Here is a 22,833-nt window from a genome sequence, read left to right on the forward strand (position 1 = left end):
AATTAAACAAGATAACAGTAATTAGGGATTTGGATTTGTTCAGATAGATTAGGGTTAGAATGCAGAATTGCATTTAGAACCTCATTACTGTCCAAATGTTACTATTTTTGAATGTTTTTGTTGAAGGTGAGTTGACATGAACAGAAAATTAGGTTTTCAATGAAAGAAAAGTCAACAATCACAGGCTTATTTGGGCAATGAAGAAGATGGAAACTTAACAGCCACATGTACAGTTTTTTTGATAACTTTTTTTCCAAAAACTCTTTTTGCAAGTCATAAATGTCATCTGTGCTTTTCAGACATCCTCACTACTCTGAAGACATGGAGACTCCATATGACCCAGTCACAAACTGATTTGTGACTTGACTTTAAAATATGAGGTAAGTAGAGCTGTGTTACCACAGACACAAATTAGACTCTGGTTTTACATCTGAACATGTTGACACTAGTGTTCAAAGAGTTTTTCCAGTTTATTAGGAATTAAAGGAAAGCGAGATTTGCCAAATAAAACTTGATTGTTTTTTTTCCTGTTTGCGTCATTATGAATTGAGTACTTCATGGCCTTTTCATCGGACAGAAGAACAGCAATGTCAGTTAAAGAACTGATAAATGAATAATTAAAATAAATTAAAATCAGCATATGAATTAATGATGAAAACAGTCCTCGCCCAGCCGCTCAGTCCATCTATACTGGCTGTCAGTCAGGATTACTTTGTGTGAATACATGCTGGCCCCAGGCTGAGTTCGTCTAGTTCACGCATCCACGTGATGCTGCTGCTGAATTGTTGTTGGACAGCACATTAGTGTCCAGTTTTTGTCCAGCCATGTGCTACCACCACAACAGCAACAACCGCTTCTGCGAACCCACACACACTCCACCACTTTGTTTGGCTGACCTACATTTGTACCCACACATAAACCCCAGAGGGATAAAAGAAAAGAATTCCTGTGTAGTCTATTAAAAAATAAAAGACTTCTGTGTATTTTCAACTTTTTTTTAATACAGCAATATAGTATAGTATCACCTCTCAAATACATTAAAAGCATCTGTCAAGAAAATATTCTGTGAATTTTAGTTTACAATACATTCATATCTTTTAAATACAAAATTAAAATATATCAAAGGATAAAAAAAACGAACACAATAAGCAGCTTTTAACAGCCGATATTTTCTTCAACTTGCTCCAGAAATCAAAAGAAAATTCCAGAAATGAGTCAATGGCCAAAGAAGGGTTGAATCAAACAACAGACTTAGTTTTAAAGACAGAAGGATGACACTCGTTACAAAGACTGGACTGGACAGAGCATGCTAACTGGACCACTTTTAATCCAACTGTTGTCAAATACCTGTGTTTGTAGAAAGGAAGGGAAAGATCCTGTAAGCACCTCAAAATTACAGTTATACAAGATTAAGAGTCACATAAATAGAATATAATGGATGCTTTGTGTAAGTACACACAGTGGTCCACAAGTCCAGATCAGGACTCGTTCCAGTGTTGTCATGACAAAACATGGATATCTCGGATTACAAGTTTATACACAACAAATAAATAAGATACAGGACTTCAATATATCCTTGATTTTGCTAAATATAGTTCTCCAAATATATATATATATATATATTGACAGCAAAGTACAAAAAGGCCTGGGTTGGGGTTAATAACACCCTGTCAAACACACAGCTGCGTGCAGGTTTCTTCATAGTTAAGGAAAGTTTTCATCACGAAATCAGATTTAGGAACACAGGGATTTAAGTACATTGTGGTCATTGTAATCACAGCATTCAAATGTTGTAATTATGTTGTAGTCTAGAACTGTAATTAGTCAAATAATCAACTGTAGATTATTCAGTCGGGTCATTTATCAAGATGAATGTGTTTCCAACTGGTATTATTGGCGCCGCTGTCAAAAAAGACATCTGGATCGCCTTCCGTTTTCCTCAGAGCAGCGGCTACCAACAAGGCCATGACAAAAGTGAGACTTTATTCATTCAGTCTATAATGGAGCCTGACTGGTGATCCAGGCTCCTGGGAGGTTTTAGGTCTGGTGGCAGACAGAATTGCATAGTGAAATTGAGGTTTATAGGTAGCCAATGTAAAAGCAGATGCTGTCATTTTTCTATAGCCATTACATTGTGCCGTTACTGTTGCTTCATAATAATACATAAAAGCAAAAACAAAAAACTGTCTATTGCCAGTCTAAATGTAATATCTTGGGGGTTTGCACTCTTGGCCTCAAAAAACTCATAATCTGATGTCTATGGAGTCCTGAAACTGACAAAATGTAATAAGTTTATCAGACCAAAAAAAAGAAGAGTTGCAAGATTCAAAAAAAGCTTTTGCTTTATTCTTAATGAAATGATTGGTTAAAGAAAAGTCATGAAGCTTTATATCATTGTTAATATCCCATTGAAATTATTTAGCAAACAGTATTTTTATTGATATATTCTATCATATATTTGATGTGTCTGATAACCTTTCACTGCATTTTGTCAGTTTTGGGGATTCCTTTGATGGGGAATTGAGAGGGGCATTTTTAACTATTTTCTGACATGTTTTAGACTAATTTAAAAAAAAATGAAAATGATTAATTAATCAGTAATGAAAGTGATGGTTAGTTACAGCCAAGACTTATTTCTACACAATTACAGCTCACAGAGGAATTCAAGCTATTACCATGACACAATGTCAGTGGAGACACATCACTGAATATGAGCCAGACTGAATGTAAAATCTAAAATGCTGACATGTTCAAGATTCCACAGCTCATGCTGTTCTTTCAAGTCCTGTGACAGAGTTATTTTTTTCTCAGCAGAATAGTCAGCTATATAGACAAACTCTAGAAATACGCAGCAAAGAGTGAACACCTCAAATCCAAAAACAACATCTTTAGTGTCTCACAGTAAAAGCATCCAGCAATACAAATTGCAGCAATGACAAGCAGATGGTCAGACAGGATGCCGTCCGCTGAAATTTCTAGGTTTTGATCAATAGCACTGGCAGTCTCTGCCTCACAGTGGATATGGGCTGTACAGTTAGTATGACAGTAGCACTGCCTTGCTGTCCAGAGTGGCATTCCAGGTTTTATAGTTCAGACTTCAAACTCCTTGATTCTGAGGATGACCTGTTTTCTGCTCACATCCTGCGTAAAAGCAGCTCTCACTCCACTGATCATCAGGCTTCACAGTAGCCAGAAGATCAGAGGATGAGGAGACAGTCAGAGACAAAGGACTGCTGGGTTTGGTTTCAGGGTTTGACCTCTGTGGCAGGCTCTGATCTGGCTGGTGTGCTTACAGCTGCAGGCTGTGCCAATGTGGAGAACCAGGAGGACATGGCTGACTTGGCGCTGGTCAATGCTCCGCCCACTGACTGACCTGAGAGCAGAGGTGGAGAACAGAGACTCTTTACTTGCGAAGCAGGTAGTTCAAGACATTTACAAATCAATGGGTTTCTGTCTTACTGCCTTTTACCAGAAAGTATCTAACTGATATCACAGCTTTTCCAATTGTAGACTGCTTCATTTGGATGGAGTTAGTCTACTGCTGTAACATTTGCCATTTGAGGACACTGGCTTCTTTTCCTTTAATAAACTGATTTTGTAGAAAAATGTAAGGAACTGAAAATACTGGAACTGGACCTTTAACTTGTAGAGAACTGTTTGGCACACGGGAAGTGATTTTGAGTAAACAGAAGAAGTAGCAGGTTAGCAGGAGCGTGAGTGGCAGGAATCCAATGTGTGATTTAAGATTCTGGAGTAATACAAACTTCTGGCAAGATTTTTATCACTCACACTCTACAGTAGTGTAGTGACACTCTGAAGATACCTTTACGCTTATTTATAAGGCGTCATCAGATTGAGTGTGTCTTATTTCGATTAGACTCGGATTATTTTCTGAGCTTTCTTACCTACAACCTTCCCAGTCTGGACCACACTGCGACTGGTGGTGATCATGGCGTTTCCAATCTTCTTCCCTCTCTCGCTGTTCTGCACCGAGCTGCAGAGAGAACAAAACAAAAGGTTCCCAAACCATACGTGCACGCATTCCTCTCACCTCCCCATCCCCGGGGTGTGACACTGTAGGAATTCTTCCTCCTTTCCAGGAAACAAACTACACAAAAGTGCCATTGCTAAATGTTGCGCCAACCTGTTAGAAGGGATTATGTAACAGCAGAGGCTGAGCAGCAGTCACAGGTGGGGTTTCTGATGATCGAAGCCTGAGAGCGGAAATGAGAGGGCTATGTTTCACTGCAAATGGACAGCTAAATACGGCCCCGCCGGGCTTTATCTTAACCTGGTGCGAGTCCAACACGCAACCTTTCTCGTGGATCCCGGCTGACCTGACATTCAGCAGGAATCTGACTTCATCATCAGGACAAACGGCAGCATTGTTAAAAAGACGACGTGGATATACGTTAACAGCTGCCACCCTGTGCCTTCACACCCTCTAATGAGCCAATTATTTCATCTGAAAATAAACCCTGTCGCTGTGGATTTTACTACACAGCAGATCCCTGTAGGAGCTGCTTACGTGTGATGATCACAACAGAGAACAGATTAATCACACACAGTCGGAGTGTGTTTATGTGGTAATGTAAAGAAAAAACAGGCTCCGTGTTCAAAATGTGAATCATTTGCTGTTGCAGGTTTCTGGTCAATACACTATTGCTGTTCCTTTCACACGCATACACACTCACACACGAATGGACTCCCATAACACCCTCACCCCAACAGTCCTGAACAACAACCACAAACCTACCCCCCTCCTGCCTCCTTCAGCACCTTACAGTTCTCACAATGTTTACAGTGTCTTACTGTATGTCCATAGCCTTAATTTATCCATATATTTCTCTAACCTGTGCACATTTTATATTCATATGTATATATATTTCATCTCATACTGCACTATTTGTTTACAGTTTTTGGTATGCATTTCCTCTTGTTGCCAGAGATGTCCTGTGGCGTTTCTGCCTTTGTTTTCTGTTATGTTGTTTTTGCTATTTGTTGCTTTAAATTATTTTTTTGTGGTGTACGGTGGCTCTGTGGGAGCACCCCCCTCAATTTCATTGTACCATGTACAATGACAATAAAGTCTATTCTGCAAAACTTGACTATCAAAATGACTTTCAAATACATGCAATACAGTATGTATTACAAGACACAGAAAAGAAAAATTGAATGTAGAATCATTAAAAAAAGAAACAATGTAACAAAATTAAATGATAAATAATAATAATAATAATAGACATTAAATAATATAATAATAAAATAGACATTTATAATGAAAAGTCAATCAGAATGGTTTGCAACTCAAGAGAGAAAAGCGATTCGAGCACAAAGTGAGGATTGCTGACTTCAGCTTTAATGTGATGCTTTGTCCTTCCTGGTTATTCAGTGACAGAAGTAAATAGTAGCAACTGTCAGATTCAGGATTCAGGAAAGGAGGTCTTAAGCACATACTGTAGGTCTGTGTGTGAAACCTAAAACCAAAGAGAAAGTGAGACGCATGCACATATGTGTGTGTGTGTGTGGTGTCACCATAACTGCTGTCATTCCTGCAAACCACATACAGATGGCTTATCTGACTACAGCATCAACATGACACCACACTGTGCACAACAAGCCTGGAGAGCGCGAACTGGAACCAAGACTCACTTTCTCTGTGTGTTCTTGGAGTCAGACTCACGTCCTGTGGCGCCGTCACTCATGGGACACCAAGTGGATCACCAAACAAGCTGCGGTCGCTAGGATCAATGATCCAGCAGCTCCACGGCTGCACGTCCACTAGCAATGTGTCCTTGTTGTGCCAACTTCCTTTTCTTTTTATTTTCAAATTAAGAGAGATGTGCATCCCCAGCAGTGCTGAGGCTTAGCATATTTTTGTGAGTCAGGTTAAACCCCCCAGGTGTCACTTTGTTTTATTTGCATTAGTAAAGCAAATTAAAAGCAAAGATAACAGAACTGGCCTAACTCCAACTCAAGATCTAAAAGCTTCCAAAACACATCTAAATTGCACAGAAAATGTGCACAAAATTATGCAAAAGACTTCCAGATCTATCTAGAAACAGTAACATACTCTAGCATGGAAAAAATGTTAATAACTTTGAAACTGTTGAGGGGAATAATGGAAACATTGTGGTAAAATGATCATATAAAAACTTTCCACCTGACAATTTCATGGTAACAGAAAACAGTGTTTCCCCTGAGCCACTGTGCACACTGTTAGCTCAGAGACGAGCCCAGTGGACACGCTTACTCTCCATCCTGCTGGCTGAACAAACAGCTCCTGAGGCAGCATTGTGTGGTACCCTGACAATAAAGAAAGATCCTCTAACAGCGAGTGTCCGCCTGCAGCCACGTAGCTCATCAAATGATTCTGTTTTCTGAGAACATCTTTACTGCCACCGGCTGCTCTTTGTCCAACACTGATGACAGGGACACATGAAAAGGTTGCACACGCGATGCGGCATATTCACAAGGAAGTCGTGCGTAAGGCGTAGTTTTTATTTTTTTCCAGAGGAGTATAAATAGATGGGAGGTGGCGCAGTGGCAGCAGTGGGACAAAGGTTGATGGGCTGAGAAGACAGGATGAACTCTGCTTTCCTCTGCTACTTTCTCAGCCAGCACCCTGACAAGAGGGATACATCAAACTAGTCACCATCTGTCCCACTAGGCCCAGTTTCCCCCCATCATCCAGCCCCAAGTTGCAGCAAAATAAGAATATGGTTACCAATGCAGGAATAGTTTTGCTCTGCCTGATGAATGAGAGGCAACAAGACTGTGCTCTGGGCACAGAATCCAGACTGATGGGCACAAAAGGAAAAAAACGAAAGAAAAAAAAAACAGTGTAAACATGCAGCAAATCTCAGTGGATGGAATAGAGCTAAATAAGGGACCGGATGGTATGATGTCCAGAAGGTAAACTCAACATACTGGCTTAAGTGCATACTGCATGCTGGCTGGTATGCAACATGAAGCTGCAGTATAGAAGTGCCAAACATACTGTATGTCTGAGGTCAATTGGAAAGTGTCACCTGTAAAGCTTGTTGATTTTTCAAGTGTTTCCTGCTCACAATTTAAAACTAAGGAAAAAAACTAAGGGACCTTGCTTAAAGAAAATGACAACTGGATCACCATGGAGAAAGCAGCCCCACAGCTGACTGGACTGTGAGCAGGTACGGTAGACACAGAGAGGAGGCGAAGCAGCAGGTGAGCGAGCAAAAAGGCATGCAAAGCTGAAATATTTTCACATCAAACTGAAGAATTATTTCAACCAAACCAGAGGCGATCCTGAAACGATAAATCAAGATGGTTGTGAAACTTTAAAAAACTTGCTCTTGTATACATCTCACAGTGAAAGTACGGGAAGGCTATCAAGACTGTCTCCACTAGAGGCATAAAGTGGTATTATGAGACAGGAAAGGCTGGGACTAGCTGGTTAGCATGCTATCTTCAGTAGAAAGATTTCAACATCCTTTAGAGATGTAAGCCTGCGAGGCTTGAAGATTTCAGCAGTCAATAAACACTGGTCTCCGATGTTCTGGATGACTGAAGAGGCTGAGCTATGTATCTAGTATCTAGCCCTCACCTCTCCGCTGAGGGAACACATGCGGGAAAAACACACACACACAAACACACACAATCTTTTTCCAGGCCGACTGAATCCCCTCCTCTGACACAAAGCTGAGGACGGAAATGAGACGTGTTTATTCCTGAGAGGCTCTGATGGCCGAGTGCCAAACTTCCTGCATGCAACCCCTCATCGCCCCCAAACACCACCATGCCGACTATATCCAGAGTTTTAAAGTGCAGTGAGGTCCAGTCGTGCCACTTTACATCCCTCACGCTCCATTAACACAGCAACTCAAGTTGTTCCAACCTGGATACCACACTTTAAATCCTCTCAAGGCATCAATTGATATTTAACAAGTGCAGGATCTACAGTTGGATTACAAACTGTGTCAGCTGATCTGCAGTTCATTAATTAATTGCAAGTTTGTTTCCTTTTTGTTTCTTAATTAATCGATTATTTGCATGATTTATAAAAGGTAGGTCAAAAAAGTCACCATTTCCCACAGCTATTGGATCATTTGTCCACAAAGTTGTGTCCGCCACAGAGCAACCGCAACGTCCTATAGGTGAACTGTTTGAGAGGTTTTGAGTATGCATGTGCACAAGTGGGCAACTGATGTGAATTCGTGTTTATTTTTAATAAACTAACTGTCCAAAATCACATGACATTTGTTTTCCTGTCACAGAGGACTGAGAAAAACAGCAAATTTGAGAATGAGAACATACAGTCAATTATTTATCTATTTATTTTCTCTCAATAAACTAATCAATTCAGTTCTAAACAAAACACCAAACTGAAACAGTTGGGATCAGGTTCTGCATGGTTACCTCACCGTTAAACCCTGAATTATATTCATGATTATCAATGTTATGTAATGATAAGTAATTGCTGCATAAGCCCATAACATAACTTTTTTTCCGTCCTTCCTTTCCTTGTCACAAATTCTAAACATACCAACATGAAGGATACATTGTAACTCATTTCTTTTTATTTAAGTTTTTTGGTCCTTTTTCACCTTAACATGGCTCACTTTTTTAAATATAAAAGTGAGCCATGTTAATATTTTAATCTTATAATTCATTCATTTTTTTTAATTCCTCATTTAAATGTTGTACAGACAAATTAAACTTAGACCCAGACTAAGTTTTCTCTGCAGTGTGTTTTTTCCCGTGTGTTTGTTTGCCGAGAATTTACGACAAAGTTCATAGCGGTCGTGTCACCAAACACCTGAAGGTAAAGTGAGAGCTCAGAGTATCACAGCCAAGCAGATCTGCATGTGTCCCCGCTGAAAGGCCAAGTTAAGGATCTAGACACACTCAACATTGTGTGTGTGTGTGTGTGTGTGTGTGCATGTGTCCGACACGTAACATTAGATGTAGCGCTCCAGCTGTGGATGGAGTCGCCTTTCATCCACGCTCTCCTGGAGTGAAACCGGAGCTGAAGCTGAAGAAGTCTCCAGCTCTGTTTTTGAGAATGAAACTGGCTCATAATTCATGACTTCAGCTGATATGAGACCCTCGTTGGCCCATCACAACCAAACCACCCACCCCCACCTTAAACCTGATTCCAGAAAGCTGCTTTACACACCCACCTACACAACACGTAGTCACACACTGCCTGCTGCTCTCTGTAACATATAGTGTTCATCAGGCATTCACAGCTGAGTGTTACAGTGAACTGAGCATGACAACATTTGGAAATATAATCATTAGTGGTCTAAAAATAATTAATACAGGAGCAAGGTAAAAACAATTTAACTGATTGGCTGACTCATTAATTGTTAATGGTATTACCGAGCCCAAACAGCATCAAGGGGAGGACAAAATGTTTTGCCCTTAGAAAGCTTCTTCTATTCTTGCTCTCAAATCAGTACTTAGCATCCACAAATCAACAGGACACACCGTCCAAACACACTGAAGCTGTTCACTGCCACCTCCTTCAAAGTAAAAGCACAGTCAGGTGTCCGACAGCATACAGAGCAAGAGCTACCAGAATTACCAGAATTTAAAGGACTGGATTTAACACTCATTTAGAGGTGTAGCCTTTCACATTGTATTAAAGGAGTGGGACACTTAAACAGAGCAAAACATTTTGTTTTACTGCAGAGGTGTCATGTTTACTGGCATTTTGTCACCACAAGAGTGCAGCAACATGCATGTTTTGGTGAGCATGACACAGCAAGTTATCTGATACAATAAAGGTCGAAAGAAAATTAAATTAGTCACAGCTCTGCTGCGTGTCCGCCTTGTTTTGGCTCTTGTTTTTGTCTCACATGCTGCTGTTTGTGATGTTCTGGGTCTCACAGTTGTAGTATTTTATGCTGCTGAAGTGTAGTCAAAGACTGATTTCCGCAAAGGCGAATAATACAAATTGCATGCAATGAAATGTAAAGACCAGAAGATAAAAAAACGAGAGCAAACACAGCAGAGGAATGAAAGAATACTCACTGTGAGAGTCGTAATTTCACATCAGCAACACTGTACTGGCCCTGGAACGGGTGACTACAACAGAGAAGAAACGCAGAGATCACTTATAAATCATATACAGCACAGAAAAAAAGGAAGACTGTAACAAAATAACAACTATGGCAAATATTACACTTTGGGTGATGAAAATTGTTGCTCTTCACTGTCAGCCAAATTGATCATACTGATCATATAAAAGATATACACGCTACTCGGCCTTATTAAGGTCTAAAGTAAATCAAGCAATTTGAGAGTTCAAAATCTTGAGTGAGTGAGCAGAATGCTGAGGAGCAAATATTGTTTTTAGCTCTCTAATTGTTCAGTCAGAAGAGATCTGTGTTTCCTCCTTTCAGGAAAGCAGCAGAATCTTTACATGTGAATGCAGCATCTAGAGATGCTAATTGGTTGTCTGTCTGCACTGACAGACTTGTGATCTTTTGTCAAAAAAAATGAAGATTTTTTTTTCAGTCGGAGGTCAGTGTCCCTCCTGTCCTCCTACCCTGGGGTGATGGCGGCCATGGCAGGGTGCTTGTTGCTGTACCACACCCGGTAGTTGTGGGTGATCTTCCAGGCTGAGATGAACGGCACGCCGTAATCAGCCAGCAGCCTCTCGTTATCTGAATGGAGACAACACAAGAAAAAAAACAAGAGAGAGAGAGAGAAGCAAAGAGTCAGTGAACACGATTAACAGCATAACTGGATTTACTGTCATTTTCTCTACAAAGTCAATTATGTGTGATGGTCACTGTGCATGATGCAATGGTTACAGCTGCGATTATTAAGAGTCTGCATCTGAAGGCAACAGGCTCTAATACAGAATCAACTCATCTTAGCATGAATGAGAAAGTACGTAAGCTGCATATTTTTAAAAACTACATTAAAGCTTTTACAATGCTTACACAACAATCCTTAGTTTCAGCTGATCGTCCACTAATAAAAATAGAACTATGAAAACATAATTATTATATCCCATTTCTGCCAATAGATCTCCCTAAATCCTAAACACGGGACCTTTAAATGTGAACACCTTTTTAAAAACAAATGAGGCTGTAATTCAAACAATGTAATACTTAAACTTAGGTCAAATATATTTAAAGACTTAATGCAGACATTTTTATAGCCTGCAGATACTGGTTTTAAACTAACCTCTTATTAAGCGAGTAATTAAAACAGCCCTATAATAAAGAAGTATGAGGAGGGAAAAAGGGACCAAATTAAATGAATAAGCAGGCGATGGAATTACATATCAAAAGAATAAATCAGTGACAGTATGAGTCTTTCCACCTTGCTGTAATGCAGAAGACAGTAAGGAGTGGAGGTAGAGGGTGAACTGGGCTCTGATCCACTCATCTCCACCCTCCCAGCCCGTCCCGTCCAGGAAAACATCATCACGGTTCTCTGTCACGTGTTTGACCAGGTAGTCTGCGAAACGCAGGTCTGCCGTCGTCAGGCTCAGGATCTTCCGGAGCTCTGGGTCCTGGATCTGGATTACAGCTTCTTCCACCTATGACACAAAACACATGAACAGTATTTAACTTGAGAAACTTGGTCTTCAAGATTAAATTTAACCGCACAATATTTAAATTCAACAACTTAATAAATACATTTTATCCACACAGGACTTACGTCAACAATTGCATCACTGAGGTGCCTCTGCTGGCGGAAGAGGATGTTCGTCGCCCCTGCAACGAAGCCACGCACAGTCACGTCTGACAGAAGGTGATGCTGCTGCAGGGCCATGTAGGGCAGACACAGGTAACCCTGAAAACAAAAGGCAAAAGTCACACACACTGAAGACAAAGGAGATGCTGTGTGAGTGATATCATCAGTTATTCACAAATTAATATTGATCTTTTATGAGCTGTGTCTCCTAAAGTGTGAATAAACGTCCAGAGTAGCACATGAAGAGTTTCAGTGTGAAATCGGTTCTCTGCTATTTGAAATAACCTGATTCTCAACTGTTGCTCCAGTTTGATTTCAGGTGAAACATCTGAATTAACATTTCCAGCCTGAATCTGAGTGTTACCTTTGTGAAGATGGGGAGCGGCAGGCCATACTGATCCTCCTCCAGACCAGACACCAGACCCTGGACGACCCCTCCCTGTCCACTGGCGGCTTGTGGCTGCACAGTGATTGGTGTGCCCGGTTTGGAGTCGAAGGCATCCGGTAGGTCTGAACCCATGTCTTTCACCTCTGCCACCTCTTTAGGACAACTTTCTTCTAACACACTGGGGTCCAGAGTCTCCCAGTCACTTTCGGAGGACTCTGGGGAGGTGCGTGACGGGGGTTTGAGGAGGTGGTTGTCCCCCTCCGTGCTGTTCCCAGAGGACAGTGAATCTGCAGCAGGCTGGGTGGTCTCCTCCCCCTCCGGTTCCAGCGTGGTGTTGGCAATGTCGGTGACGGACACAGAGACGAACTCCTCGGCTCCCGAAACACTCTCCACAAGACTCACATCCTCCGACACGCTGCTCTTGGGCCTGTAATGGGATGAGTCCACCAGGCCATGCTCCATCATACCTGCCTCAGTCAGATCAAAGGCAAATATCAGTGCCATTTGATTTCATTCCAGTCCCCTTTATCACTTATTTATTTTAATCACTTTATCAATAATCCGTTTAGCCTTTTGCCGTCTACTAGTTTTCTGTGGGTCATCTTGTGCCGTTTCTACATTTCCTGATTCTTCCAGATCTTAAAATGATGTCTTTAGAGGACAGAACACATTCTTTCTCGTACAAATGAAAAGTGTAATTCATAAGCAATAAAATACACCCTCGCTCAGTGTAAAACTGAAACTGCTGTATAACTGACATCAGTGGCTAATTCTACACATCTTCTCTGATTGCGCTTATGTTACATTCTACTACTGTGCTACTGTTTTCAGCATGTTTTCATTTACCTTTCATCTGCCTTCAAAAGTCTTTCCCTTTTCCCAAAATGTCACATAAGATTTTGGTTTAAGATTATTTATATTTATGCATGCTGGTGAAGCCACACTACTCAGTGGATGTATGTTTTATAAATATTTAGATAAATAATTTTTCTGACTTTTAAGCTTGTCTGGACCTGGATTTAATCTAATAGACTTTATTTCATATGCACAGATTAGAAAAAAAAACAACTACGCCTACGAGGGTCTAATTGAAGTGCAACAGGAAAGTTATTGTTGCTGACCTGGAAACAGTGATAACACTGTCATCAGAGCTCCCACCAGTCTGTTTACAGGTGACACATAGAACAGCACCTGCAAACATCAAGAAACAAATGAACAAAAAAGACATCTAGTGACATTTTGACTTGCTACAAAGGAGAACAGGTGTGTTTGTAATTGTACCTTCTTCTCCAGCAGAATAAGCTTGAAGAGAATGAGAACCTATAAAGGTAAAATGAAAGGCATTATTGACATTTCAAACAAAAGCTAAGCGACTATTACACAACCAGCATAAACATTATCGTTCAATCAGTAATATTCTACCTTGTGTCGAAAGTGCAGTATTAAATCTCTTGGCGACAACCCTGAGGAGAGAAAACAGAGCAATACATGAGGATTTCTACCCTCACATATAAAACACAGGAAGCTTTTTGTGCAGTTGACCTCAGTCACATGGTCATGGGCCTGACAAGACCACAATATGTTCTGCATCTCTGGCAAAACAAAACAAGTCAAACCAATTACTCTTTCATTTCTGTTGAACCGTTTTACTCCTTTACAGACAACAGAGTTCAAAGTTCTACTCATACGAGATGCACCAATGCGTTGTTATGCAAAATTACACATTTGCAACTGTTTGTCTTCACCAAATACTGTTGTGGTTTAAAATGTACACCATTATTTGTGTGTATGTCAAATCTGTTGAAGGTTTTCTTAAAAAACAAGTTTAAAATCCAAGTTTAACCGACCAAGATAAACCTGCGATCCCTCAAGAGACGAACCCCTCAGAGATCCGTTCATGTGGTCGTACAGTTCCTGCAGGGTGGGAGGAGGAAACAGGCGGTAAGTGGAAGGGACAACAGTAAAGGCCAAACACCAACAGTGCGCTTCACATTCTCACCTTTAAAATAGAGATCTGAGAGAAGTCCTTCTCCTCAAAGTAGGCGTGCGTGATCAGCTGTAGTTTTGCTTGAAGCAGACCATAGAGAGGCTGGAAGTCAACACAGACACGGTCAGCAGCGGCATCTCACGTGTGTGTGTGTGTGTGTGTTTATATCTGAGTCATTAAAGTATGACCCAAGCTAGCAGCTGATTTCTCCTCACAAGCAAATCAGTCATGTCTCCTGTCATGTCTCCCCCCGCCATGCCAAACGACATGCTTTATCTTGCTTCCACCAGGAAATGACGTGATGAGATTTTCAGCACTGTGCTCACACAGCTTCTCTTCGGAAAATAAGACATTTCCTACATGTATAAAATGCATTCAGAAATAGTACTACTGTGGGGGCAGATGAGGAACTTTCTGAAGAGAATCAACAGACCAGCTTGTACTTTACTTGAGTGTTTTTTATGCTACTTTGTACTTCTACTCCATTCAATTAATTGCTTTGAGAAGCCACAGAAGCACTTTGATGATGGCTTTAAACTCTCATCCCATTCAGCATCTCTACTTTGTCAACTAAAGCAGCTTGTTTCAAACTGTAAAAGCATAAACAACCCACTAATTTCACAAGGATTACAAACGATGCCAACTCTCTTTTCCAAATGTTTTAGTAAGTGATACCAGATCGTAGTACCAGTGAGGGGAACCAGCTAAAATGTGTGGACACTTTCTTCAGTGACGTTCAATTCAGAACCCCTAATGCCTCATCCAGTATCACATACGATTACATTAGAGGCTGCAGTCAGAGCGACATGATTCTTTTATCATTTCTGAGAGACAGGAGAACATTAGAGGATGCACACGTGCAGATTTAAACATATTTTCCTTCTTCCAAGTTCACATGATCACTGTAAAGTCATTTCACAGCCCAGTGGCTGACCCTTGAATTCATTACTTCCAGCATGAGACTGAAATCTTATTAGTATGTTATAAAATAATGACTGACTCACCACTCGACTGAGGACGCAGACGCTTTTCTGAACAGTTTCCCTGGTAACATCAGCCTGTCGGACCTTTAGAGCCTGAAGAGGGATTAAAAACATTAAGGTATGTACTTTTGTACGCCACACACTGTGTATATATAAGACCACAAATATTGTGAGGCCACTGTGTGACTCATCGCTCATGAAAACCTCACGCTGATGTCCTGAGACATCTTGTCTCTTTGCTTCAAATCAAATCAAGAACACACATGAAGAAGAATGCGGTGATGCTTTGTGTGTGCACGCACTGAACACACTATGTGGCCAAAAGTATGTGGCCACCTGAACATTACACCCATATGAGAATGACCCGGGATATAATCTACTGTTGAAAGAGCTCAGTATTAACTACACATTTACTTTATAACAAACTACAAACTAAAAGCTAAACCTTTCTTATTTTAATATGCCTGTATTTATCTACATACAATTATTTACAGAGAGGGATAACAAAATAAAAGCTCCATGGCTCTAAAGGAATTCATATGGATGGATGGATGGATGGATAGATAGATGGATATATGACTGACCTTTGCTTCTATTTGGCGATAACAGGAAACTCCGTAGACACACTTCATGTCTCCACTCAGTGGCGGCAGGTGAAAATACACAGTGTCTGCAAAACAACAAGATTAGTCTTATTAATATGCATGTACAGTATCAGGCTTCCTTTATCTGCAAAATATGCAAAATACTGCGTCGTTCAGCCAAAACAGAAAAACATACAGAAATAATATTTTTACTCTCAAACAGAATGTTAGATAAGATCATCATGTACAGTTTTATTCCCCATTTACTCTGGCTCCCATCAGTAAGGTATGAAAAGTTCAGAGGGAGGATGGTTTTACTGGAGAAAAGAAACAAAAAGAGAGGAGTCACATCAGAGAAGTTTCAGCAGAGGAGAGACGCTTCAGGGATTATTTTACAACACAACAAAGCTTCAAAACTGTCCTATTAGCTTCCAGAGGACACTAACCCACCAATTTACAAGCTTTTCATTCCAAATTCCTCATCTTTCCACCACAAGCTTCTTGAGTTAAAGAAGAAAACAAGTTGTTCTGCATGTTTAGAGTAACTACAACCAGAGCTGGAATGTAAATAAATGAGTGTATTTACTCAAGTGCTGTACTTAAGTACACATGTCAGGTACATGTACTTTACTTCAGGAAACTCTATTTCTACTCAACTACATGTCAGAGGGAAATATCATACTTTTTGCATCCCAGCAGCTTTATTTATTCTTTACAAGTTCAGATTTCCACATCCAAAACATGCTAATAGCGTAGAAAATATGATGTTTTGTTCTAAGATTTACAGCACAGCCGAACTGGTTGATTGCTTAGATGGTAACTTGATAATCATTTGGGTCTCCCTATTTTATGTAAAAATATTTCATGATTCCAGAGGATTTGCTGCTTGTTCTTTGAATTATTGTAATAGTTTTAATAGTTTTTAATTTTTTAAAAATGCTGAGATTTGAAATGTTTCTTTGGAAAAACAAACAAATGTGAAGGTGTCACTTTACGCTCTGGGTAATTGTGAAAATGCTGTACTGGATACTAGAGTTTTCCAAAACACAAATAAATCAAATAAAATAAAAAGAACAATGCAAATGTCCAAAAACAAAAACATGTGTTAACTGCTCACTGTGATGGTTGGTAGCGAAATAAATAGAAAGCAATTCTAATCTGGAACCTTATGTTTTGATTTGGACAGCGATAATAAACTGATTTATGGTTGTTTAATTCCACAGGCTATTCCTACTAATCAAAGCTAAAATCACAGACTGCCTAAAGCTCCTTCAGCAGGATAAACGGTGAAGGAAATGTCACGACCATCAGCATTCATTCAATCTGAGGGGAGGATGAAGAGCGTTTTTTAATGCGGTTAAGATCTCCTCTGGACGAGACGACGGCAACAGGGTCACAGAGGTTAGACCGTGGACGTCAGAGATTAACCAGAGCCGGGGGTCCAGCAGCAGGGCATCTGGACAGGGGCCACAGCTGCAGTATGGCAGAAATACAGCCTTCAACTGGCACATTTCCACAGCAGAAGTTGATTCTGAGAGAAGAGTCTGCTGAAGGAAAGACTGAAGAGACCAAAAGACATAGCTTTGAATCTAGTTCAATTTAATGGTTATGAAGGTTGTAGAATAATCAGAAGGATAGGAAAATAGAAAAATATATGGTTTAGATGGTGGTTTGCTCTGAAACATTCTGAGAAGGATGAATCACTCTGTGGTTGACCTTCTTCGGCAGTTCCTTCACTTCCCCTGAGCATTGCATTATGGGACAACAGCACACACACAAAAAGACATTTTCATAGTAAACTCTAAAACCTGCTTTGAATTCATATGAAATAACTGGCTTTAATCCAGCTTCACCTCCCCAAGCAGATAAAATGACAGATGAGAAGCTGTGAGACCAAAATGGCTCCCAAAGTGCCTTAAAGCAAAGTCAAAAACAGACATGCACTTTAGCTTTTCTACTAAAAGATACAGGAAGTTAAAACGGGTCCAAACAAGGAGAAATGAAGCCTAAAAGGTCAGCCACCTCAAGCAAAAGTGGCAATAACAGAAACCGTCTTATTCAGTACACGGCATATGCATTGATATGATCTAATGCCAATCCATCAGTGTAGAATGGGATTATTCCGCTGTAAACAAACATCCAGTCACATCAGTGAGATTGCTGCTCTTAAAAGCCGAGTGTAGAGTGAGTCTGCCACATCACCGTTGGCCTTTTAATCAGCTGACAGCCTGCAACACACCAACAAAGCTAAGATTTTCTATTCTCCTTTATTCACGCTGATGCAGAACTGGGAAAATGTTGCTTATTGTTGCAACATCTAAACCTCCATTATGAACTCATTAGTGAGACAAATACTGAGCTGAAGTACAGACAAGCACAAACTCTCCTGCCCTGTAACACCAGTACATAAACACTGCTGATAGGTGTAGATGATTGTAGCTCAAAGTCTGGGTGTGAACTTTCACTCAGTTCCTGCTGTTTGTCTTTGCTGGACAGGATGAACAGCAGTGGTGAACCACAGCACTGTCACATGATGGCAGCCACAGCACACAGGACAGTTTGCCAAGATAACAGGGTCAGTTCTGTCTCACTGCACGGTCAGCAGAGCCCTACTTTCTCTGTTTCCCCTCTCAAACGTGACAGCTGCTTTTATGAAATCAACAGACTGAAAGTAAAAGAGAATTTTCTACATTTAAAAATCATACTAAAGAAATACGAAGAGTTCACCTGCACCTGCATGTGTTCCACGGGCAAACAGGTTCATTGGCAACAGGTGACAGAGTCATGACTGGATATGTAAGGAGCATCTCTGAAAGGCTCTGTCATTTACAAGCAAGGATGGGTCGAGGTTCACCGCTTTGTGAAACTCATGCTTGTATAAAACATATTACTACATGGACTCTGGAGCATTTCATGCAATAAACAGTAAACAAATATAAATGTTGTCACTCGGTAAATGATTGTTTTATTCACATTTTTCACAGCGTCCCAGCTTCTCAGTGGTGCATGTGGCTGCATTTCAAATGAATGAGAGGGCCGTGTTGTTTTCAGGCAGGGCTCAAATCAGTCTGAATGCAGCCTCAGAGGAGGCCTGCAGACGTTAATCACAGCAGAAAAATACATCATCTCCTCTGCATGCTTTTCAGGTAAAAAAAAAAAAAATTAGAGGTGATATTCCCCTGAAAAGACACTTGAACTTGAATCAATCAAAGATCAGGCAGGAAAGGACAGAGCTGTTGGACACACTTTATGTCCCAATTATTTTCCAGCAAAAAATAATACACATAAAAGCCACAATGAACTAACAATATTGTTGCTTAGTTATGTAAATCTAAGCAGATTTAGTGGATTAACAGCACAGCACTGCAGGAAATAGAATTTATCATACATTCATACTGTATATACAGACCACATACTGTATAGCGAGTTTACCCACCACTTTAAACTTTAAATCACACACAGTGCAGGCCTGACGTACCTTCTTGGTAGTTGTGCGCTCCGTCCGGAAGAGCGAGGAAAGGGAGGTACTTCCACTCCTCTGGCAGCAGGTTACTGTCATGCCCCTCGTCTGGCATCAACGGCGGGTAGGAGAATTCAACCTGATGGTCAAGCAGTCAAAGTCAGCAACTTTCGTTATTTTGCCAACTTACTAAACTATTTCTTGTTTTCTTCTTTCTCTGCCTTATTCTTACTTTGTCCCTTGTTCCAAAATTTAACAGTTGATGGTAAAAAAAAAAAAAAAAAGCTTTCTCATATTTTGTCTGGCCATGTATATGAACAAGCTAATCTTTCAGTCTAGTAGTGTGTCTGCACTATTCATATTATTTCCATATGATTTTCCAGCTGTAGAGAAAAAATTCATTCAACATTTAAGACTGGGAAGAATTCCATTTCTAGCATGCTGAATATTTAACAGCTATGCTTACAATGTTAACAATTTTGGGATGATGCGTTACTGCACGCTAACATTTGCTAATTAGCTCTACACACAAAGTAGGACGCTGATTTATTCCTTAACCACAATGTGCTAATTCAGTCTCATGGTGGCGCTAAAGGGGAAGTCAGAGGAGAGGAGAGGAGAGGAGAGGAGAGGAGAGGAGAGGAGAGGTCAGGAGGATGTATCCTCTGGGCACCTCTGTGCACATCGCTGGTCCATCACTTATCACATGGTTGGCTGGACACTGCTGGACTCACTGACCGTCTGATCACTAGCACTGCTAGCACAGGACATTTTCTGTTGAATAACTGAGTTAAGTAAGTCATTATTTTCTTTATCATCTCTTTACAATAAAGAGAGCCAACTTCTCATCAAACTTTTCTGTATGATAATGAAAACCAAATGCATATTCAGACAGATTCTCTTTTTATTTTCTTAAATATGGATTCTATTTGTTATATTTCCATTGTAGTTCCACAAAGCCCAAAAAACTGTGGTTCTCCCACAAAGCCCAGCCCCCTGCCAGCGATGACAATTAAGAGCCTCCGACCAGATTAACCTGAAACCTGCTGGTCACGAACGACCCACACATACAAGCAGCAACAATGATTCACTCTCTGAGGATTCACTCCTGCACTCCCACAGGGCAAGGAGCTACTACTGACTCTGGACATGTGATGCTCTGAATTAAAACACGCCCATGTCTCTTCAGTAAGCTTCCTGCCAGACCAACAGATGGGCAGCAGGTGAATAAAAGGAGGAGGGGAGTCAAGAGAGACATTCAGACTGTAAGAGAAGATGGATTAAAGAGTCAGGAACCCAATCTGATACCCAGCAGGAGATCACTGACCCCTATCAGATAACCTCCACCACCAGAGACAACAGGCACAAAACAAAGGGTGTGCACTGTTTGCCTCTTTTTTTTACATCAAAAAAGTCTTTTTCATCTTTCGCCTCAAACAGCAGCTGCTTTCAAGGCCAATGAGCCGAGTCAAACAGGCCACAGACAGACAGTCCCTTCATCTTTTTAGCACCAGAGACAGATGGAGAGCAGCGACAACAGAGGGACAGCACAGCGTTTGGGTTTACAACCGCCAGCTTTGCCTGTAAAGCTTGATGAATTCTGAAGAAGAAGGGGCGATAATTAGGAGATGCCTCAGAGGCACTTAAGGTGAAAGCCCCACTTTCACTAATTAACAGCTATTAAACGTTGCTATTGTCTTGCAGGAGGCAAAAGGCCAATATGCCAGTGAGTTATGTTAAAAAGTTTGCAAAACAGGTTTATAGAAACAACACGACAAAGACGTGAGAGTTGTATGTGGGTAAGTTTCTGTTCAATGTGGGCAAAAAGAAGCCCAATCCAAGACTTTGTGGAGAAAGACAGTATGAAGGAGTAGTCACATCATTGTAGTTTGGACAAAAGCAGTCCAAACATCTTGACAGCAGATACTGTCTCAGATTTATTTGTCTTACAAGTGCTGACAAAGGTTGTTGTTTTGTTTGTTTGTTTTTTTGTAGTCCATCTACTGTGTGTATATCTGTTAATCTGGGCAATGAGATGCTGCATACTGCCCTTGCAGGAATAAATAATGTTGAACTGAATTGACTGAGAAAAAGTCTGAGAAAAAAGAACCGCTTATTGTCTGAACTTGTAGACATACACAATGTTTGACAATGAGCGGAAAGAACACATCTTTGTTTTAAGATGCAAGGCAAAAGGGTTGGGAAAGACTGAGTTTGCAGGTTTGTTAGTTAATCTTGATGCAATAAGCATTCAATAAGCCTCAATCAGACTGAGATCTCTGTTGCAAGAGAGACCACAGAATTAATTACTGAGCATACAACACCACAACAAGACAGCACACTGGTTTTATCTGAATTAAAGCAACGATAGTCATTCTTAAAATATCCTCTCATAGTTCATAGTCAGGTACTAAATCAGTCAGCTGTGTCTGATGGACAAATAAATAAGAGAAAGGTAACGCTTGCACTATGTAAAGACAAATACTGTTTCCAGGAGCAGTAAGTGTAAGCCGGAGCCTGTAATAAAAACACAGTGCTGCTGTTGAATAAACTGAACTGAAAAGATGTCCAGGCTGGCAACAGAGCGCATGTTACATAACACCAAGAGCCCAGAGCCAACAGCTGATGCCAAATCCAACCTCACTTCACTGCATGTCAGGCTGGGAATAATTATTATTATCAGCACCCCTGTAGGATTGCAGGATATGCGCTATCTGTGTCAGAAAACGGGTTAAAAGAGAGACGTCGTCAGTTAAGTAGACTACAACTCTCCAGCAGTCAAACCATATAAAATATAGTGGAAATCTTCCTTTTTATAAGGAAATGCTAGCGAACAGTTAGCTACGCTAGCATGAAGCAGAGGTTCACATACCTGACAGCCCTTTTTGTGGTGAAATCCAACCACCACTATATGCAGCACCGGTCCCTTTAGTTCGTCTCTGCTGTGAGACTCCATTCCCCCTGATGTTTCGGCAGTCCTTTGATATTTCTAACTCGGGGGTCAGATGTAAACACTGCAAACAATGCGAGATTTCCCCCTGAATCGATGTCGTCCGCAGCAGACAGACAGGCAGGCAGGCACGAGCACAACACAGCTTCAGCGGAGACGACTTTCCCTTCCGCTTCGCCCCAATGAGCCAGAGGACGAACCGCGCGAGAGTGTTCACTGATGTGCACTTCCGTCTTCGTCATCAACTCGTACATCGTATGTAGCACAGCGTACTGTATATGACGGTATTTTGCGATTTTGCGGATACTGACTTCAAATTTACCCAGCGAGAACCCAGTCTGTACAAATTTTGCAATTGCACATTAGAAAACATCATGTCAACTTTTTTTTCTCATAACGTTCATTTAGTGATCTGTCTTTTTCTGTAAATTTAATCCGCATAATCCAGAAAATACAAAATCCCTTTGTGTTTTATTTTAACATTAAGCCTTAAAAAGCATCATGTGTACATTCTCGGTAACTGTAGAATGCTAATTTTTTTATTAGATTTTTAAATGTCCCAGAAACAACACTGACAACATACCTCAAAAAATGGTTACAGTTTTGTGAAAATATATAAATATGCTTGATATATTTCTGGTGTTGACACTAACTGGATTCTGCTCATGACTAAAGTAACCGCTTTCCTGCAATACTGCCAAATGCAAAATTTAAAAGGTGAAATTTAAAATAGTTGAAATATAATGATCGCCTGGTAGTAAAAGATTTTGTTTGAGGACTTTCA

At 40.5% G+C, this 22,833-nt stretch overlaps 1 protein-coding gene across 1 annotated transcript; it reads right to left on the minus strand.

Annotated features, from left to right (window-relative positions):
- Positions 1 to 963: 963 nt before the first annotated feature.
- On the minus strand, positions 964 to 22,234 carry avl9 (AVL9 homolog (S. cerevisiase)). Its single transcript, XM_046371571.1, has 16 exons — positions 21,972 to 22,234; positions 19,118 to 19,238; positions 15,640 to 15,725; positions 15,077 to 15,148; positions 14,085 to 14,174; positions 13,933 to 13,999; positions 13,508 to 13,548; positions 13,367 to 13,405; positions 13,207 to 13,276; positions 12,062 to 12,552; positions 11,662 to 11,796; positions 11,320 to 11,539; positions 10,535 to 10,652; positions 10,018 to 10,071; positions 3,906 to 3,994; positions 964 to 3,373 (listed from the first exon to the last, which is right to left on the minus strand). The coding sequence occupies exons 1-16, from the start codon at positions 22,053 to 22,055 to the stop codon at positions 3,246 to 3,248; spliced, it is 1,905 nt and encodes a 634-aa protein (XP_046227527.1). The 5' UTR covers positions 22,056 to 22,234; the 3' UTR covers positions 964 to 3,245.
- Positions 22,235 to 22,833: the final 599 nt, after the last annotated feature.

The sequence above is a fragment of the Scatophagus argus genome, chromosome 18 (genome assembly GCF_020382885.2).
Source record: "Scatophagus argus isolate fScaArg1 chromosome 18, fScaArg1.pri, whole genome shotgun sequence".
Classification (NCBI taxonomy): domain Eukaryota; kingdom Metazoa; phylum Chordata; class Actinopteri; family Scatophagidae; genus Scatophagus; species Scatophagus argus.